Source organism: Martes martes (genome assembly GCF_963455335.1).
Source record: "Martes martes genome assembly, chromosome: 10".
Classification (NCBI taxonomy): domain Eukaryota; kingdom Metazoa; phylum Chordata; class Mammalia; order Carnivora; family Mustelidae; genus Martes; species Martes martes.
Genome location: NC_137898.1, coordinates 5,559,771 through 5,579,486, shown reverse-complemented (window position 1 = coordinate 5,579,486; position 19,716 = coordinate 5,559,771). Strand labels below are relative to the sequence as shown.

Here is a 19,716-nt window from a genome sequence, read left to right as displayed (position 1 = left end):
GGAGGTCTCCTTGGTGCACCCACCCTCCATCTGGGGAAGACGTCATGTGTTTTAATAGTTTAAAAACACACACACACACACACACAATTAAGGACAGCTCTAAGTGTCTGTACGGTGCCAGACCGCCGGATGAGGTTATTTCCCAACGCTTAGGAGGTGGGTGGTGTTCCATGTGACAGCTTTGCGGAGTGGTACCCTGCGGTACCCTGCCTGCTGATATCACAATCAATAGCAGCACACTCACTTCCGGCTCTCCGCAGTCTGTAAAGTACTCTGAGAGACACTCTCATTTGCTACCAACAGCAACTCTGCCTCGTAAGGAGGGCAAGCATTACCTCCATTTTACAGATAAGGAAAATGGGGCTTTCCAGGCCCGTCTGCTGACCCGCATCACTTCCCGAACTCCTTGCTGCTGCCAGACAACACAACGCTCTTTTCAAGCAACTCCGTGCGGCCACAGTCCCAGGAGCGGGGACTTTGGAAGGATAAAGGGAAAAGCAGCCAGGGTCCTGCCCCACCCCCCACCCTTAGGTCGGGCTGGAAGCTCCCTCCCTGGAGGGCAGGGCCGAAGCCTTGATAAAGCGAGGTGGAGCCAGACGCTGCCGAGATTCCCTGGAAAGGGCAAAGTCTTTTGAGTCAGAAAAGTCAGGTCCAAATTCCAGCTTTGTCACTGTCTGCTCGAATGACCTTGGGGATCACTCCGCCTCACTGCCCTTGAGTGACATAGCGATGTAAAAACTATAGAATTTGGTTTTCCTCCCTGGTTCCTGGCAAAGAGCTCCTAAAACCCTTGGAGAGTTTCTTGAGTGCTAGGGGAGATGGGAGCAGCTTTTCTCATTCACAGTAAGCCCCTTTTAACTGCACCTGACTTTATGCACCTGACTTCATACTAAGGAAGAGACCCCAGTGGGCCCCTAGATAGCTTCAGGCAGGGGCTGCTCGCTAGAGAAACCAACCCCATGCGTAGAAGGTTGGAACTTCCACAAAGAGGAAGGGAGGGACCAGAGATTGAGTTAATCACCAATGGCCAATGATGTAATCAGCCATGCCTCTGTAACGATGAGGTGGAGAGAGCTCCCAGGAGGGTGAGTGCATCCACACACCACGGGGATGGTGGCCCCCAGTCATGAGGACAGAAGCCCCTACACTCAGGACTCTTCCGGACGCCACATATATACCTCCGAATCTGGCGATCTATCTGTATCCTTTACGAGAAGCTGGTAATAGTAAGGAAGGCAGCATTCTGAGTTCTGTGAACAGTTCTAAAAATTGCCAAACCTGAGGACGGGATCATGGTCATCTCTGATTTATAGCGGGCGGGTCAGAGCTCGAGAAGGCCAGGTCTTGTGATTGGCCGTCTTGTGGGCCTGAGCCCTTCACCCGGGGCGTCTGCTGCAAGTTGGGGCGCCTGGGTGGCTCAGTTGGTTGGGTGACTGCCTTTGGCTCAGGTCATGATCCTGGAGTCCTGGGATCGAGTCCCACACCGGGCTCCCTGCTCAGCGGGGAGTCTGCTTCTCCCTCTGACCCTTCCCCTTCTCATGCTCTCTCTCTCTCTCTTTCCCTCTCATTCTCTCTCTCTCATAAATAAATACATACATACATATATTTTTTTTAAAAAGAAGCAGCAGCAGCTGCAAGTCGCCCTCCCGGAGACTAGGATTAGTTTCACACAACTGGAGCCCCCGCGTGTTTCTGGAGCCCCTACTGCCTGCAACACACTCTAGATGGACAGAGGATAATGTAACAAACCAGGGCCTCTGCCCTCATGAAACTTTCTGCCTGGTGAGGAAACAAGACTAGCAAACTTGAAATATAAGGGATAGTAAGTAGCCAGCATATTAAAGGATCCACCTGGGGGAAAAGGGAGATTGGAGAAGGGTAAAGGGTAAAGCGGTTGAGGAGAGTTAAGTAAGTGACGTGGAGGAGGGGCTTGGCCTGGGCTCGGATCCACTCCAGAGGCCCCAGGGTGGGTGGCACCTGGCCCACAGGGCATCAGCGTGGAGCAGCAGTGAGAGGGAACCCCGGGGCCCACCAGCCTCTCCCAGTGTGCATGGTCTTGCCTGATCAGTTTAGAGTCACGGTCCAGTGACACCAAGTAGATGCCGATCAGGTGAGAAGTCTGGTATGGACCCAACAAAAGATGAAATTGGAGAGGTTTAGTGAAATGACAGGCAGAGAAAGTGTTCATTCATTCACTCAACAGTGACGGAGCCTTCGCAACAGGTACCATTAGGCACCAGAGGTGAGCCGAACAAGAGAGAAGAGGTCCTTGCCTTCATGAAACTGAGGGTTTCGTTCTAGCCGGGAGCAAATCAAGGGCACAAGTGAGATCATTCCAGACCCAGACCTTCCGATTTGTAAGCACAGACTGTCATCTTGCCCTAGAATTTCTCCTGATGACAGGTCTCCCTCTGAGTAACCGAAAAGGGGATGAAGTCCAGAAGCCACATCCCTTCCTACCATCCCTGGTCCAGAACACTAGGAGAAAAGGCACATTTCTCCACAAATTCTGCTCTGGGAAGTTTGGGACAAAGTAAAGGGAAATGTAAGTCCTCCTTCTCACCTGTTCCTCAACACACACATACACATACAGAGTTACTCCCTTCTTAAATCCTTATCCCATGTATCCCATGACCTGGGAAATCTGGCCATCTGGCCTGTGGGCAGTGGGAGATAACCCGCTCTGTCACCAGAACTGAGGGAAAGGTTGTCTTCTAAGCAAAAGTCGTTTCGCTTTATACCAGAGCAGTGCGTCCTGCTGAAAGCCAGAAATTTGTTCTCCCAAAAAGATGGGTAGTTACACGCCTTCCCTTCCCTGCTCTCTACGACGCCATCACAAACTTGCCTCTTGAAGAGAAGTGATCTTGGCCCTTCCATGTCCCAGGTTCCTAAAGAGAGCCCGGCCTCCCCACTCCATAGCTCCAGAGCATCCGCCAAGCCCGGGCTGCCCAAGGAGCTGAAGCACGGCGCGTGTGGGACCCCGAGCCCCTGGCGGACCACTTACTGCTTCACCATTTCCACAAGGGACCCTAAATCAAGGGGCCCACACGCCCTTTCCCCTAGCTGTCACCACCACACAAAGGCATCCTGGCCCAGAGCTCTGGGACCTACGCCACATCTTCCTCTGTCCCCAGGGTCTCAGGAAGAATCCATGTTCATGGTCAAGTAGGATTTGCCCCACCTTGGGCTCCTTGGTTCTGACCATCCCTGACCAGAGTTGTCCCCGCAGGCCTGTGAGCAATGATCCAGCCCACCCGTCCCCTGGGTTCCTGTCTCCAAGGACTATCCCCAGAACCCTTCTGCCCTCTTTCTTCTAGTAGCAATAGACTGCCAAGTTCCAGTGGGAAGAGAAACAATGACCACGGTGTACAGTCCCCCACCAGTGACCACCGGTGCGCACCCCCACCCGGACAGTGTGCCCAGGACTGCTGAGAGGTGGTCCTTACCGCGGCAGCTGGTCTGCAGAGCCCCAGGGAGGCCATAGTGTTCCTGGTACCGGAATACCCAAATCGAGGCCCTCTGCCCACAGCCTGTTTATGATTGACGTTCTAGGTTAAGCCTCTGTCAATGACTTTCTAGAATTATCCCCTCCCTACAGCTCAGAGGAGAGAGCTGCTTATGAGCCAATCTCTGGCTCAGCAGTAGACCTTGAACAGCTTGTTTGAGAGAAGGAGAAAACAAAACCAGGCCAGGGGTGAGGTGGGAGAGGGCGGTCAAAACCACTGCCTATGGGTTCTCGGGAAGGATTAAAGGGCAGCGGTGTTTGGCCTCTACCAGGAAAAGAGGGCCAAGGACAGGAGAGCCAGCCAGGTGAGAGAGCTTCTGGCCTACGGACAGGAACAGAGAATCTGACAGCTGAAGAAAAAATGAGGACTCTGAGGTCTACCTCCTCCTGCTGAGACCTTACCAAGTCTCAGGTTGTCCCTGTGGGATCTGCAGACATCCTGGTCCTTTCTCCCCTGGGGCCAGGAGACAGGATTCCTCCCAAGGGCACATGTTACCAAGTGGCTCTTGTGAGCCCTTGGCCTGGTCTGACTTCATTAGCAAGGTTTTTAAATGCCTTAACATATTATTAAACCCACTCAGATCAATCCATTTAACACAGCGTCATCCCGAAGACCACCCCAGTGCCTACGCCATGGATGCCACCCCACTATCATCAAAATAAAAACCAGCCCAGGCTGAGCTCAGACGAGAGTTCTTCGAGGAGGTGCAGTCAGTAAGTCACTGTTCGATCTTTGCTAAGCTTCTAGAACCCGAGGTTTATTGGCCAGAGGGGCCCTGCCCACTTCTGAGTGCTCACTCCCGGACAAGGCAGGTGGCATCCGGGGGAGCAGCTCCTGCTGATGAAACGCGGGCACACCTGACCGGGGCAGAGGGTCTAAGTCAGGTGGGAGCCGGAACACCAGGAGTCCCCGGGAGGCGCAGCGCAAACTCAGCCTGGGTGGGAGCCTGTTTCCTCCTCTCAGATCCCAGACCTCACTGTGGACAGGTACTCTGCTACCCCGTTGCCTCCAGCTTTCTCCAGAGCTGACAACAAGCAGCCTTCTGCCTCCCCTCTCGCCCACTAAGGGAGGGAGCGAGGCACTCACATGCCCTGACAAAGGCAGGCAGCTGCAGGTCCGGGAAGAGGCCAGTGACCCTGCAGGGGGCCTGCCCAGGAAGAGTGAGAGGAAAGGGCCGGCTGTGATGCCCGGTGGGAACCCAGCCGGGGTTCTCTGCATCTGGTGTCCTGGCTTCTCCCTGTGGTAGGCCTCGTCCTCCCGCACCATCGGGACGGGTGCCCAGCGAGGCTTCCCCGGCTGAAGGCAGAGCAGCACTTTGAGACTGGCCAGTCTGGCTGGTGGAGCGCTGAGTGGGGGAGCTGGAGGGAGCCGCTGGCACCAGGCCGGCACCAGGCTGGCACACAGGCCTCGGCCTCATCCAGGGGCAGGGACGGGAGCAAGGATGCTCTGAGGGACGTTTCTGCAGCACGAGGCCTTAGCCAGCACTTGCACGCACCTCACCTCAATCTCCCCATGCCACGGGGATGAAGACAGGACAGGGCCGCGGATCCCCAGTGATGGAGGGGAACGGAGACCCTCCCGACACCTGTGCAGAAACAGGTCCGAGAAGGCCTGGACAGTCAGAGGCTACTCGGGGAAAGGCATAAGCTGTGGGTGAGGGCCCCTGGATAGGAAGCGGCTGAAATCCGGGAAGATGGGGGTCCCTTCACCAACTCTCTGGACATGCAGGCAGCAAGGGGCACAGAGGGGGGTGATGCTTGCCACGCACAAGGATGAGCAGGCATGAGAGAAGGATGGGGCGTCACAGAGAGACACACCTGGGCTTGGATCTTAGCTCTGCTCCACGTCAGCGTGTGACCCTGGGCAGGTCCCTTCACCTGCAAGCCTCACTTCAGTCATTTGTGAAATGGGAATCAGCAACACACAGCTTGCAGGGCCGCTGCTGAGGGCTCGATGGACCTGATTACCATGAATGGCCAGCTGCGAGGTCCAACTGTTCCCAATTTTTCTCATAAAAGAACGAGAAGAAGGCAGTCCGGAAGGAGAAACATTCTACTGTTTCTTCAACTTCTGTTAATCTCCCAGCACTAAGGAACTCAGAGGAGGACAGGGGTAAGGAGAAAGACTGGTGGTCGAACAGGCTCAGTTAGGTAGCTGGGTACACGGCCTTTTCCTCTGTAACCTCCTGGACACCCACAGGCATCGCATCTGGTGCCTTTCTCCCCATAGCACCCGGATCAGGACAAATCAAGGAAACAAGTCACCTAGCTTTGAGCAGGGATGGTCCCAGGAGCAGAGTCCCGGGTTCTGAGAGCTGAGAGGCCCAGGGTCTCTCTAGGGTCAGTCGGAGGGGGCTGGGGACAACTTCCAATGGCACTGATGCCACTTCCCATGGGACCCTTCTCACGAGCCCCAGCTGCCTCTGCGCAGGCTTCATGTCTAACACTCGGAGATAAGGCAGAAGAAGAGGAACCTTCAGAACAGGTGTCTCTGCTCGTCCAGATTCGAAGCTGCCCAGGACTTGGCCTGTGGCAGTCACTTCACAGGCGGTCACCGGACCGCGCCGAGCATACCATGGCCGGGGCCGCGGTTCTCTGTTTTCTGGTCAACACAGTGCAGCCTGCCCAGCTGTCTCTACCAGCAGTGGGGACACAGAGCGACGGAGGAACAGGGGTGGGCCCCGCCCTCATGGTGCTGGCATCAGCAAAGACACTAGACATGGAAAGAAGTGAAATGAACTACTCGGCACGGCGGCTCCAGTAAACACTGTACTGCGTATCTGAAAGTTGCTAAGAGGGATCTTAAAAGTTTCATCACAAGAAAAACGAATGTAACTACATGTGGTGACGGATATTAACCAGACTTACTGTGACTATCTCACAATACACACTGTACATACATACATGCATACTGAACCATTACCCCGTACACTTGAAAGTAATATTGTCAATTACACCTCAATAAAAAAAGGAAAGGAGCTCCTGGGTGGCTCAGTCCATTAAGTGTCTGCCTTCGGCTCAGGTCATGATCTCTGGGTCCTGGGATCGAGTCCTGGGTTGGCGGGGGGGGGGGGTCCCTGCTCAGCGGGGAGTCTGCTTGTCCCTCTCCCTCCACCCCTCCACCCTGCTTGGGCTCGCTCTTTCCCTCCCTCTCTCTCTCAAATAGATGAATAAAACCTTTAAAAAGAGAAAAAAGAAAAATAAACCAAGGGGGAGAAAGTCAAAGGAAGTGTGATGGGTACTATTGTACAGAAGTAAGCAGCAAGTGTCAGCTCTAAGCTACTGGTAGGTGAAGAGGGAATTGAGGATCCAGAAGGGCATCATAGGAGGGAGCCTGAAAGAGGAGGAGAGGGACAGGTGGACTGTAGGGAAGGAGGAAGGGCAAGCATCCAGGAAGAGGGAGCAGTGTGACAGGGACACCACCTGGCTTTGCGTGTCCGCAGCCATGCATAGCTTGGCGCGGCTGGGGCAGCAGGTGCCAGAACGAGGCTGGGGAAGAAGGCGAGCTCACTGCATCGCAGAAACATCATCATCTGTGCCGCTGCTTTCCATCCAAGCAGAACATCCAGCATCAAAAACTGTACCAGTTAGGGGCGCCTGGGTGGCTCAGTCAGTAACCTCTACCTCTGGCTCAGATCATGGTCTCCGGGACCTAGGATGGAGCCCAATACCAGGCTCCCTGCTCTGCGGGCAGTTTGCTTCTCCCTCTGCTCCTCCCCCTGCTCGTGCTCACTTGCTCCCCTCTCACTCTCTCTTTCTCTCTCTCTCAAATAAGTATTTTTTAAAAAAACTGCACCGGTTAACTTTCTATATAGTTGTAAAATACTGTCAAGGCCACCAAGGTCTACTACTTCATAGGTGTTTTCCTACTTTAGAAAAACAGAAGTGGGAGCGGGGAGGAAGGGTCTGGCTCAGTGAAACCAACGGCAAAGATACTCAGCGCTGTTCTGGTTCACGGGTGACTCGGGTGTGGAAACAACGCCGCAGCCCTGGATGTGACAGACCAGATGTCAGCGACTCCAAGAAGGAAGCTGGCTGGCTGTGCTCTGCTCTGGGGGTGGAGACGCGGCCGGCGACAGCAGGTCTTGCGTCTCTCCCATGCCTGTCTCACACCAGCCCGGCAGCGGGGACCCCTTTCTTCAACATCACCCCAAATTTGGCCATAGAGGCTGGGAGGGTCCACTTCCATGGAGCAAAGCAGGCAGACAGAGTGTCTTTGATTTACTGAAAAAGCTTGTAAAGAATGTCCACTGGGTAATGAAAATGATGCCAGGTGCTCCAGAGAAACAGAGAGGGAGAGAGAGTCACCCCCGGAAGGGAGCAGCAAACCAATCATTCTGAGATCCCAGCTGCGGGCCGATGACCAAATGCTTCTGGATTGATCCCAGTCAACCTGGTGTTGATGAGCGTCAGCTTCCGAGAAAGCCCCCCATTCCTTCCCGCCTCCCCACGCCTCCCCCTCTTGCAGCACCATAACTGGAGTTTTTGGAACAGTGCTGAACACGTAACTCACTCTCTGACCTGGGAGTTTCCAAGGCCCTCTGAACTTTCACCTGCTGGTCTGTAGCACGCTGTGATCTGAGTCATCTGGTGGAGTGGCTCCGAGAACTTAATTAGGTCGCCTATTTTGGAAATACCTAGGAGAGTCTGGCACACTGGAAATGCCCAGAAAAGTGACCCCCGTGGTCAGCCCTCGTGGTATCAACCTTAATCCTTCTCTTCCCTTCATGCGCTGGGGCTCTATGTAGAGACAGACACACAAATGGGGGCAGGGGGAAGGACAGAATAGACATGAGGGTACCTGGTGGCTCAGGAAAAAAGAATAGAGTGCCAGTCCCACTCAGGATGATGCCTGGAAAGAGGAGTGGGCTGTGATTCTGAAAAATCCTGGTCCTACCTCTGCTACCACTAATGAGTGCTGTGCCAAGAAGCAAGTCACCTTGCTCTCTGGGCATCAGTGTCTTCAACTACTAGGCCAGGGACAGTAAGACCATGCCTTCTTCACAAGGGCAGCGTGAACAACAAAAAAACACAAGAAAATCTCTACGGCAGTGCACTGTGCTACCTAAGTACCAGGCCCTGTGGGGACTCAGTCTAGTTGAGGAGACAGTCGGGGCTGGGGTGGGGGGGAGTGGAGTAAATCAATACAGTTTATTATTTTTTTTAAAGATTTTATTTATTTATTTGACAGACAGAGATCACAAGTAGGCAGAGAGAGAGAGAGGAGGAAGCAGGCTCCCCACTGAGCAGAGAGCCCGATGCGGGGCTCCATCCCAGGACCCTGGGATCATGACCTGAGCCGAAGGCAGAGGCTTTAACCCACTGAGCTACCCGGGCGCCCCGTACAGTTTAACCGATATAGAGTAAGATAAGAGTCAAAAAGAAGGGGCACTGGGACGCCTGGGTGGCTCAGTTGGTTAAGCGGCTGCCTTCGGCTCAGGTCATAATCCCAGCGTCCTCGGATGGAGTCCTGCATCGGGCTCCTTGCTCAGCAGGGAGCCTGCTTCTCCCTCTGCCTCTGCCTGCCTCTCTGTCTGCCTGTGCTCACTCTCTCGGACAAATAAATAAAATCTTTAAAAAAAAAAAGAAGGGGCACCTGGGGGGCTCAGTCGTTAAGCATCTGCCTTCAGCTCAGGTCGTGACCCCAGCAGCCCAACATCCTGGGATTGAGCCCCACACCAGGCTCCCTGCTCAGTGGGGAGCCTGCTTCTCTCTCTCCAGCTTGTGTTCCCTCTCTCGTTCGCTCTCTCTGTCATAAATAAATAAAATCTTAAAAAAAAAAAAGAATCAAATACCAAAGAACAAATTTAATAAAAGAAGTGCAAGACTGGTACACTGAAAACTACAAAATATCACTGAAAAAATCTGAAGACCTGAACGAAAAGCAAAACACCTCAAGTTCATGGATCAGAGACTGAAACATTGTTAAGATGGCAATACTCCCCAAAATGACTCAATACAAACCCTAACAAGAACTGCAGCTCCCGGGGCACCTGGGTGGCTCAGTGGGTTAAAGCCTCTGCCTTTGGCTCAGGTCATAATCTCAGGGTCCTGGGATCGAGCCCTGCATCGGGCTCTCTGCTCAGCGGGGAGCCTGCTTCCTCCTCTCTCTCTCTCTGCCTGCCTCTCTGCCTACCTGTGATCTCTGTCAAATAAATAAATAAAATCTTAAAAAAAAAAAGAAAAGAAAAGAACTGCACCTTCCTCTAGTTGCAGAAATTGGCAAGGTGATCCTAAAATTCATAAGGGAATGCAACGAAACCAGAACAACCCAAAGAATCTTGAAAAAGAAGAACACAGTTGGAAGAGTCACACTTGCCAATTCCAAAACTCGCTGGAAAGCTACAGTAATCAAGACAGGGTGGGGCGGGGCCAACAACGGTGTGGTACTGGGAGAGGGATAGAGATACAGATCCAGGGGATAGACTTGAGAGCCCATAAGACCCTCATAGTTAGTCAATTATCCTCAGGGTGTCAAAAACAATTCAACAAACGGTGCTATAATGACTGGAGAGCCACAAGCAAAAGAATGAGTTTGGACCCCTACCTCCCACCATTTATAGAAATTCACACAAAATGGATTAGACATAAATGCAAGGGCTAAAACTATAAAACTCTTAGGATAAAATATAAATCTCTGTGGCCTTGGTTTCTTAGCTCCGACAGAAGACTTGTGAGAAACCAAAGCAAACAGATAAATTGGCTTCATCAAAATGAGAAAACTTTTGTTCTCCCAAGGACACCAAGAAAGAGAAAAGACGGGATGGGAGAAAGTTTTTACAAATCATGTAATCTTCTAAGGGTCTATTATCCAGGATATATACTTTTTTTTTTTTTTAAGATTTTATTCCTTTGGCAGAGAAAAGTCACAAGTAGGCAGAGAGGCAGGCAGAGAGGGGGAAGCAGGCTCCCTGCCCAGCAGAGAGCCCGATGAGGGACTCGATCCCAGGACCCTGAGATCATGACCTGAGCTGAAGGCAGAGGCTTAACCCACTGAGCCACCCAGGCACCCCTAATATCCAGAATATATACTTTAAACACACACACACACACACACACACAAACCCTCTTATACCTCAACCACAAAAATACAACTTCATTAAAAATGAGCAGATCTGAACAGGTATTTCTGCAAAAGAAAACATACAAATGGCCAATAAGCACACGAAGAGATGCTTGAGGTCATTAGAGAAATGCACATCAAAACCACAGTGAGACAGACTTCACACCCACCAGGATGGCTGTAGTCCACAAGCCAGTCACAAGTACTGATGATGACACAGAGAAATCAGAGCCCTCATACACTGCCAGTGGGAATACAAAACAGTGCAGCCACTTCGGAAAACTGTCTGGAGTTCCTCAAACGATTAAACACTGAATTACCATACGACCCGGCTGCTAGACAGAAACACAAGAGACACGGAAATACGTGTCTACACCAGCTGTGTACACAAAGGGTCACAGCAGCGCGGGCCAGAATAACCAAAAAGTGGAAAGAACCCAAAGGTCCAACTGGTGAAAGGATAAACATGTGGTCTATCCATACAATGGGATATTATTCAGCCAAGAAAAAGACAACTGAATTATTACTTGTGACAGAGTGGGTGAAGCTTGAAAACATCCTAACTGAAAAAAGCCAGACACAAAAGGCCATATACTGTATGACTCCATTTATATGAAATGTCTGGAATAGGCAAAACCAGAGACAGAAAGCAAATTATTGGTTGCCAGGGGTTGGGGGTGGGGGGTGGGTAACAGAGTGATTGCTGATGGGCACAGGGTTTCCTTCTGGGGTTAGGAGTACGTTCAGGAATAGCAGTGTTGGTTACACAACACTGAATATGCTAAAGCCACTGAATTAAACCCTTTAAAAGGGGGTGTATTTTATAGTATATGAATTATATCTCAAGGAAAGGTATTATAAAAATGAATTTTTTTTAAGATTTTATTTATTTATTTGACCGACAGAGATCACAAGTAGGCAGAGAGGCAGGCAGAGACAGAGGAGGAAGCAGGCTTCCTGCTGAGCAGAGAGCCCGATGAGGGGCTCAATCCCTGGACCCTGGGATCATGACCTGAGCCGAAGGCAGAGGCCTTAACCCACTGAGCCACCCAGGTGCCCCTAAAAAATGAATTTTTAAAAGTAACACATATTAAAGCTTCTTGAAAAGTTAAAATCCTTGCATGAATAAAAATTTTAACCACCAATCAGAAATCTATATGCTCTCTGACCTCGGAGAACCTTGTAGTAAGGGGAACTGAGCTTTGTGTAGGCAAAGCAAACGCAGTGCAGAGTTATTCTGGTATGTGGTACCCTCATTTATGTTTCTTCCTTTCTTTCTTTTTTTTTTTTTTTTTTACTTATTTGACAGACAGAGATCACAAGTAGGCAGAGAGGCAGGCAGAGAAAGAGAGGAGGAAGCAGGCTCCCCAATGAGCAGAGAGCCCGACACAGGGCTTGATCCCAGGACCGTGAGATCATGACCTAGGGCGAAGGCAGAGGCTCAACCCACTGAGCCACCCAGGCGCCCCCTACTTCTTATTTTTTATTAACATATAATGTATTATTAGCCCCAAGGGTACAGGTCTGTGAATTGCCAGGTTTACACACTTCACAGCGCTCACCATAGCACATACCCTCCCCCAAAAACATAACTATACTTTCAAAAACACTTAGAAGAGTGGTATAGTCTTACATTTTTGAAATCTATTTCATGTCCAGCTTAACAGAAGATACTGGATTCTCATATCTGTGCTTCTGCATTCAGTCTGTTGTGATAAGTGATGCTCACGAGGAAAATCTGGACGACTCACCCAGGCATGTATTAACAAAAGGGAGGAATATTTTAGTAGCCATTTCAGACAATGCTGGAGTCTCCTGTTTGATACTATACCAAAACCTGACCAACAGTAATTAATGATAACGTGAGATAGGAAACCCTATGAACCTTAATGTACTGTGCTATTTTTAAAATCCACTGGGGGCACCTGGGTGGCTCAGTGGGTTAAAGCCTCTGCCTTCAGCTCAGGTCATGATCCCAGGGTCCTGGGATCGAGCCCTGCATCGGGCTCTCTGCTCAGCAGGGAGCCTGCTTTCCCCTGTCTCTCTCTGCCTCTGCCTACTTGTGATCTCTGTCTGTCAAATAAATAAATAAAATCTTAAAAAAAGAAATCCACTGGCCTATCTTGAAATATAAATGGGACCTTTACCCAACAGGATTTTGTAACCTTACACACCACACTGGTCATTTGGAAAAATACTGGTTCACGGACTTATGCTGATCTTCCAGATGGGGACACATTTTCTAATAAAACACCAAGATGTCACATGTGTAATATGACCACCAATAGAATCATCAGGAAGTCTAAGGACTGAAAAGCAGCCGAGCTCATGATGGTGGGTAAAAGCTTTCCAAAATTCTCACTGTGGCTTGACAGCTTGAATTTGGCCACTGGCAATAAATGTTATTAGTGGTTTTCTCTGAAGCAACGGGTTTGCTATGTCCATTTTTCGAGAAAAGTCCGTCGAGTACCCAAGTCTGAATAAGCACAACTGCCCGCTCTTTCGAGTACAAACAGCGTTCCCTGCAAAAAGCGGCCAGTTCAGCTCGCAACCCACACAACCCCAGGAGCGCCTGTCCTCGGCCAGCAACACGGTTCAGCCCGGGCAGCGACCGCGCCATCTCGCCACACAGGGGAGGAAGGACGTGCACACACGCCTGGGGAGTCAATGAAATGGGCATCTTCCTGCTTCGTCCAGGCCACTGCTGTGCGAAGCCGGCTCCTGGCATGGCGAGAGCGTGGAGGCCAAGGGCTCCGTGCCCGCCGCAGCCAGACTCCCGCGGACTCCAGCAGCCACGCCCAGCTCCGCTTCTGCAACAGCCGAGCACATGTGAGCGCGCGGGGAGAGACGAGTCATCTCTCGGTAGCATTACGACCACCATTTGGACTCAGGGACCCCTTGAAATGGGCCTGCGGACCCCACTTGAAGAGACACTCATCTAGGAGGCCCCTCCCTGCAGACTGGGAGGAGGGCAAAGCACCTTTAAAAGAAAACAAAACGCCTCCTTCGCAGGGTGACGTAAGGAGAGGCGCCGGAGGTGAGAGGAGGTGAGCCGGGGGTCCTGTTCCGAGTCAGGGCAGGGGGGCCTGACTCAACTCCCTGTAACTGACGCCTGAGAGGGCCCCGGAGCCGGCGCGCAAAGACCGCTCGCTGCGCTCTCAAAGTCCGACAAGCGAGCTCCCTGCCCGCTCGCTCTCCCGCCCCTGCTCTGCCATCTCGTGCCTTTGAACTTGGCATAAACGAGGCACCTTCCGTTCTTGGGCTTGTGCTCGTTTCCACACCAGAGAGGAGGCCACGCGGTAAACATGTACCACTGGAGGACAGCGAGAAGGCACAGAGAAAGGAGGGCGGCAAACGGCATCCTCTGCCTTGGTCCAGCTGCCCCCAGCCCGGCCCCAGCCTCGGCTCACCCCGAATTCCCACCACATTCCCTTCCTGCCCAGTCAGGGCGGGCCTACATTCCTGCCAGCTAGCGCCTCGGCTCAGTGTGAACAAAGGGGTCTCCCCACTTTGCCTTCGGCCATAGCTAAACCCTCCTGGCAGGGCAGGGCCCTGCTCTCAGCACCTCCATTCTTAGCTCCCACCCCACAGCGACTGACACAAGACCCCAGGTTGGCTCGCAGCCCTGCCCTCCCAGGATATTCACTAGAACAACGTGAAGTCAGAGTGGGAACGGATTTCTCATCCGAGACGTGACTGCGGCCAAGAGCAGCAGCAGAAAAGCCACAGCCTGGGAGTTCAAACCAAGAAAACAAAGTGCCATTCAGGCCCCCGGGAACAAACAATGGGCCCTTATCCTCTTCTCTGGGGCAGGCCAACAGCAGCAATGCAGAGCCGGAGGACCCAATGGGTAGCCCTCGGGCAGGTCTGCCCCTAGGATGCTCAGGGCCCCAGGCAAATATTTTTGGGGGGAATGCCTCATCTATATAAAAACTTGAGTCACAGGGTGCCTGCATGACTCAGTGGGTTAAGCCTCTGCCTTTGGCTCAGGTCATGATCTCAGGGTCCTGGGATCGAGCCCCGCATCGGGCTCTCTGCTCAGCAGGGAGCCTGCTTCCCCCTCTCTCTCTGCCTGCCTCTCTGCCTACTTGGGATCGCTCTCTCTGACAAATAAATAAATAAAATATTTTTTTTAATAAAAAATAAAAACTTGAGTCATGCACACATCGCATTATCAGCACCATCTTGGCTGTCCAATCTCACACAAGCCTACAAAAGAAATAATACTGCGGCCTCCAGTGGGAGGCGTCCTGGAACTGGGCCCAGACATGAGACCCTGGGACAAGCTTTTAGGACATCTGGTTGTCCTTGAATAGGGCAGAGGGTTGAGAGCACCCCAAAGGTGCAATATGGGTCCCACTCAGGGCTGAGAATGCCCAGCCAGAATGGCACCGGAGGGGGACCCAGAAGAGTCACAGGGGGGTACTCCCACACGTGGGGCTCTCTGAGATATGAGTTTCAGGCAGGGAGCACACATGCCTGGCCCAAAGGTAGCACTGGCCCTTGGACACAGCCACAGTCGTAGGCCTGAAAGGGTGAAGGACAGCCTTCAAAAAAAGAAACCTAGATGGGGTGCCTGGGTGGCTCAGTGGGTTAAGCCTCTGCCTTTGGCTCAGGTCATGATCTCAAGGTCCTGGGATAGAGACCCGCATCGAGCTCTCTGCTCAGCAGGGAGCCTGCTTCTCTCTCTCTCTCTCTCTCTGCCTGCCTCTCTGCCTACTTGTGATCTCTGTCAAATAAATAAATAAAATCTTTAAAAAAAGAAAAGAAATCTTAGGAACTCACAGCTGGGGTGCTTCCTGTGTCCTGGGTCACCCAGCACCCGGGCAACCTGAAAACAACTCAGTCCCCTTCACCGGCACTCACCCCTGCCTGTCTCTCCCAGCGAGGGCCACAGCTAAGAGGCCAGAAGAAAACCCTGAGAAGACTTTGCTGGGAGCTCTTTGAGCCTGGCCCAAAGTAAATGCTCCGCAAGTGTGCGGAGAGAATAAGCCCGGACAACCTGCAACCTGACCACCCGCTGCCTGGCAAGAAAGCATGTAATTAACTAGAAACAGACCCCGTCCCCTGGGGGCATTTCTGCCATCACCGCAGTGACACCACTGGGGCTGGTTAAGAGCAATGCCACCAGAGGTCCCAGGGTGTGCCCCTGGAAAGGGGCTCACCAGGTCTGCAAACAGCTCCAGGAACCCCAATCCAGCCAGGGACTTGGGGAAGGGGAAGAAGGGTGGGGAGCGGTGGAAGACAGTGGTGCCTGCCGTAGCTCCTCCCGCCCTCCGTTCTAGTTCGGGGAGTGCTGAGCTGGAGTCCCTAAACCCTGACTAAGGTTCCCTGTGTTCTGCCAAGATCCACACCCAGCCGCTGCCTGCTGTGGGGGCAGATAACCGGTCGGCCCGCCCTCCCGGTGAAGGTGCTCTCCCTCCCACGTCGCTTTTCTTCCCAGCACTTATCACAGCCGTAACTGAACAGTAACTGGCCTTCTGCCTGTCTGCTCTGATGCCAAGGGACCAGGCCTCCATCATTCCGGCTCCCTGTTGTGTCTCCAACAGGTAGCATGGGGCCTGGAACACATGAGTACTCAATAATTAGTTGGGGGACACATGCAAGTGTCTGTCAACTACACAGTGGTCCCTGAAGGCGAGGGCCAGCTGCAGACCGTTCCATGCCGAGTGATCATGGAGACCAAGGACCCCAGGGGTGATTCACCATTCAGCCCAGCCCACTACCTTCTCTTAGCAATGGGAGGCCAGGTTCACGGTTATGGACAGAAGGCCTGCTCTGCTTGCTGCCAAGCAGTTTTACATGTGTGACCTGTGCTCCTCACAAAGTAAAACAGAGCTTTACTTCCCGAGTGACATGGCTGGCTGGAGGCAGCAAGGAGCTCACCCCGTTGCCAGGCCGGAGAACACAGCTCATTCATCTCCGCATCCCAAACCCAGCAGAACAGGAAACCGAGCAGGCACGAGGTAAATGTCTGTGGACATAAGAAGCCCTTAAGGGAGAGACAAAGCACTGCCGACTGTCCAGGGGACTTGGTGGCAGACTTCCCAGGCCCGGTTCGATGCGACCATCTGCCAGAATGACAGCCCTAATTCCTCTCGGGAATGGAGGTTAGAGCGCTGTGTTTGCCGGAAGAGTCCACGCAAACTGGGATCGGTTTCCAGAGCCGGCCCTCCCCTGCCTGTCATCTGCATAAGAGGGGGATGGAGAAGGGGTAAGCTAAGAAGAGAGGTCAAGCCTGAAATTCCAGAACTGCGCTCCAGGGAAAACCGGAACCAGGCCTGGAAGGCTGGCGGTCTGCTGCTCGGACGTCGTTCTCGGGCTGCGTCTGGCGTGTGGACTTCGCCTTAGCTGGGCCTCGGCTTCGGAGGAACCAACACCTAACACAGGCGAGTCAGCTGCTTACATGGATGTAAGTCACCAAAAAGGGGAAAGGTCCGGAAACCTGTTGTCATTCTTGTGTAACAAGGCAGAGATGATTTTTTTTGGCCTGGACTTGGGTGACCTGGGGCCCCAGCCGTCTGGAAGAGCAGCACTCAGAGCCAAGGGCGGGCTGCGGGGAAGGTCTCCGGGAGGTCCAGGAGGACCTCCAGCTACGAGCAGGGGAGAAACTGGAATCCTGTCCCCTAAGTTACACGTTGTTATCTCTGTGGAACACCCACCATCCACTGCAAAATCTTGACTCCAAATGCCCAAGTCCCTTTCCTGGCAGAAGCCTGAGAGCTCTCTAGGTGGTGAGGAAAACAACAAATGAAACCCTCTTTCCTCCTCCTAAATCACTTCGCATTAAAGGAGAAGTCACAGGAAGCCAATGAGAATTCTTGTCGCACCAGCAGCTCCTGCAAAGGGCGGCGAACAAACCTGCAAGCCTCACGTCTACTTCCATCGGTCTCTTTTCGGGGGTGTGGGTGGGAAGATGAGACGCAAAGGAATAAGTAAACAGAATGACTAAAAGTTTCCTCCAGCCCCTAAGCCTCCAAGTGTTCTGTTTTTCACCCTGGCCTCAAAGCAGAGCCCCGGACGAGTGGAGGCCTACAACACTCCCGTCTTCTCCCTGAAGACTCCTCTATCCAGAAGCGGCCCCAACACAGCAGCTCAGAGAGGAGACAGACTGAGCCCCACAGGCCAGCAGGCCCACGGGAGCCTTCAGCACTCACAGAAGCCAGAGGGTTTCAGGAGAGACCCTGGAAAAGACTCAGATAATCCTGGCACCATGGGCCCAAGCAGACTGTCTCAAGCCACCAGGTTGGTCTCAAAAGGTAAAACAAATGAAGAAAAACTTTCTAATTTCAAGTTCCCCCTTCACTGGTACCCTTAAAGAGCATCTTTTTGGAAGTTGGGGAAGGGGCTTCCCGGGTGCTATCAGAGGCTCCCCTGAGACCTCCAGGAGCTGGTAAGAGCGAAGGAACAGAAGCCACTGCTTCGGGGAAAGGGTCATTGCTTCAGGGAAGGGGCGGGAGGGACAGGGTAGTGACAACAGTGGAACAGGCTCTAGGCCAGAGGCAGTGAATGGGCCAATGCAAGGATCTGTGCTAGGAATAGCAAACAAATAGCAAGGAGCGGGGGAAGGGGGAGCCTCTAACTCCCAATGCTGAGGAAAAAATGAGGCCTGGCAGTGAGGGGCCTGGCCCAGGCTCCCCCTCTGAATGAGGTCAGAATCAAAATCTAGGCCTCAACTCCTTGGGAAGAGACACCATATTACTCAGGAGGAGCGTAAGTTTATTAAACAGGCATCAGGTCAAAGGCACATACATCAGTGACCCACACTTCTGCAAGTGATCCTGGTTTGATGAGGTTGGATGCGGCCTTGAGAATGCACGTTACCACAATGCCTGGCACAAAACGCTCGTGGGATGAAAACACGGATGAATGGATTCAGAATGAGGCTGGTTTGATCTGGAGTCATCAGAGTAGCAGAGACAGAGCTGGTGCGTATGTAATTTGGAACAAGGAGGCTCACTTTACCAGGGACCCAGAAGAGACCACGCCTCCGGCTGGGGTACAGAGGGAAGGGGGTGGGAGGGGGGAGCAAGGAGATGTGTTCTCAGACCCCACATGCCAACAAGACGAACCTCAGCTGGCACAGTAGACAGCCTGGAGAACGGTGCCCGGCTACTCATGGACGGGACCGTCAGCCCCAGATCTCGGCATGTGGGGCTGGGAGAAATGGGGGCGTGGGGGCAAGAGAAATGGCATGGACTTAAGACCAGGTGTGGTGTGCGGCCTGTCTTCTAGAAACCTGTTAACAGCTTCAGAAAGAGCAAGGGGCCAACTCTTGGCAATGGTTTCCTGTCAACGCCAGGCTCTCAAGGGTACCCTCTGTCTTCACCACCTCCAAGCAACTTCTCCCGTGGCTCTCTCCCTCTCCCAGGGGGGGATCTCCGACCTCTTTAGGAAACAGCACTGCGCCTGGACTCACGCTGGTTCAGTGCAGACCAGTGTGACGCAATGTGGCCAAGGACAAGACGGCTTCCCAGGCCGGTGGCCTCACTGCCCCCTGACCACATCCACTCGCACCCGTGCCGCGCTGTGTCGCGAGGAAGAGCGCCCGCCCTCACTAGGGCATCGAGAAGCGTGGCAACAAGCCTCGCAAACACCCAACTGTTTGCTAAAAAAAACTCCTCCTTTACGTGTCTTCAAACCCTCAGGCACGCTCATCTTTCTCCTCACGACGGCCTGAAGCAGCAGCACTGTCCGGGGGAAATGAAAGAGAAAATGAAAGAGGCCGAGGAAAATTCTGTGAAATAGACAAGAACCAAGATGTTCTGAGCAAAGAATCCTGCTTCTACACCGCGAGCATCACGTCCGAGGCCAGCAGGGAAGGAAAAAGAAAAGGAAGGAGAGGCTTTTCGAGAGACACCAGCACAGAAACAGACAAAGAGAGAAGCCGGGCCAGTCAGAGAAAGCAGCAACCACGCGGCCTCCTGGCAGAGGGCGGCATCGGCTTCTGTCGGCGGCGGCACCGTAGCGGGGCCCAGGTGTCCGGACAGAGAGCCGAGTCTGTCCCCGGGCTCTGCCGCTCCGTCCCTAGACAACTTGGGGCAGGGAGATCACCCCCAGGAGCCTCAGTTTCCTCAGGGTAACACCTTCAGCCTCCAGAAGAGACCCCAGCAGAGCAGAACAAATGTAGCTGCCGTTCTACTCTACG

General features: G+C 52.9%; 1 protein-coding gene across 5 annotated transcripts in view; it reads right to left on the bottom strand.

Annotated features, from left to right (window-relative positions):
• Positions 1-19,716, bottom strand: part of PC (pyruvate carboxylase) — a 95,597-nt gene that overhangs the window by 44,807 nt on the left and 31,074 nt on the right. Inside the window, exon 1 of one of the 5 annotated variants that reach the window (XM_080817149.1) lies at positions 3,447-3,602. The exons of the other annotated variants lie outside the window; for them this stretch is intronic. Within the exon in view, the coding sequence (XP_080673275.1) occupies positions 3,447-3,482 (36 nt within the window). The 5' untranslated portion in view covers positions 3,483-3,602. Of the gene's footprint in view, positions 1-3,446; positions 3,603-19,716 lie in introns of those variants that run through there. 5 annotated transcript variants of the gene reach the window in all.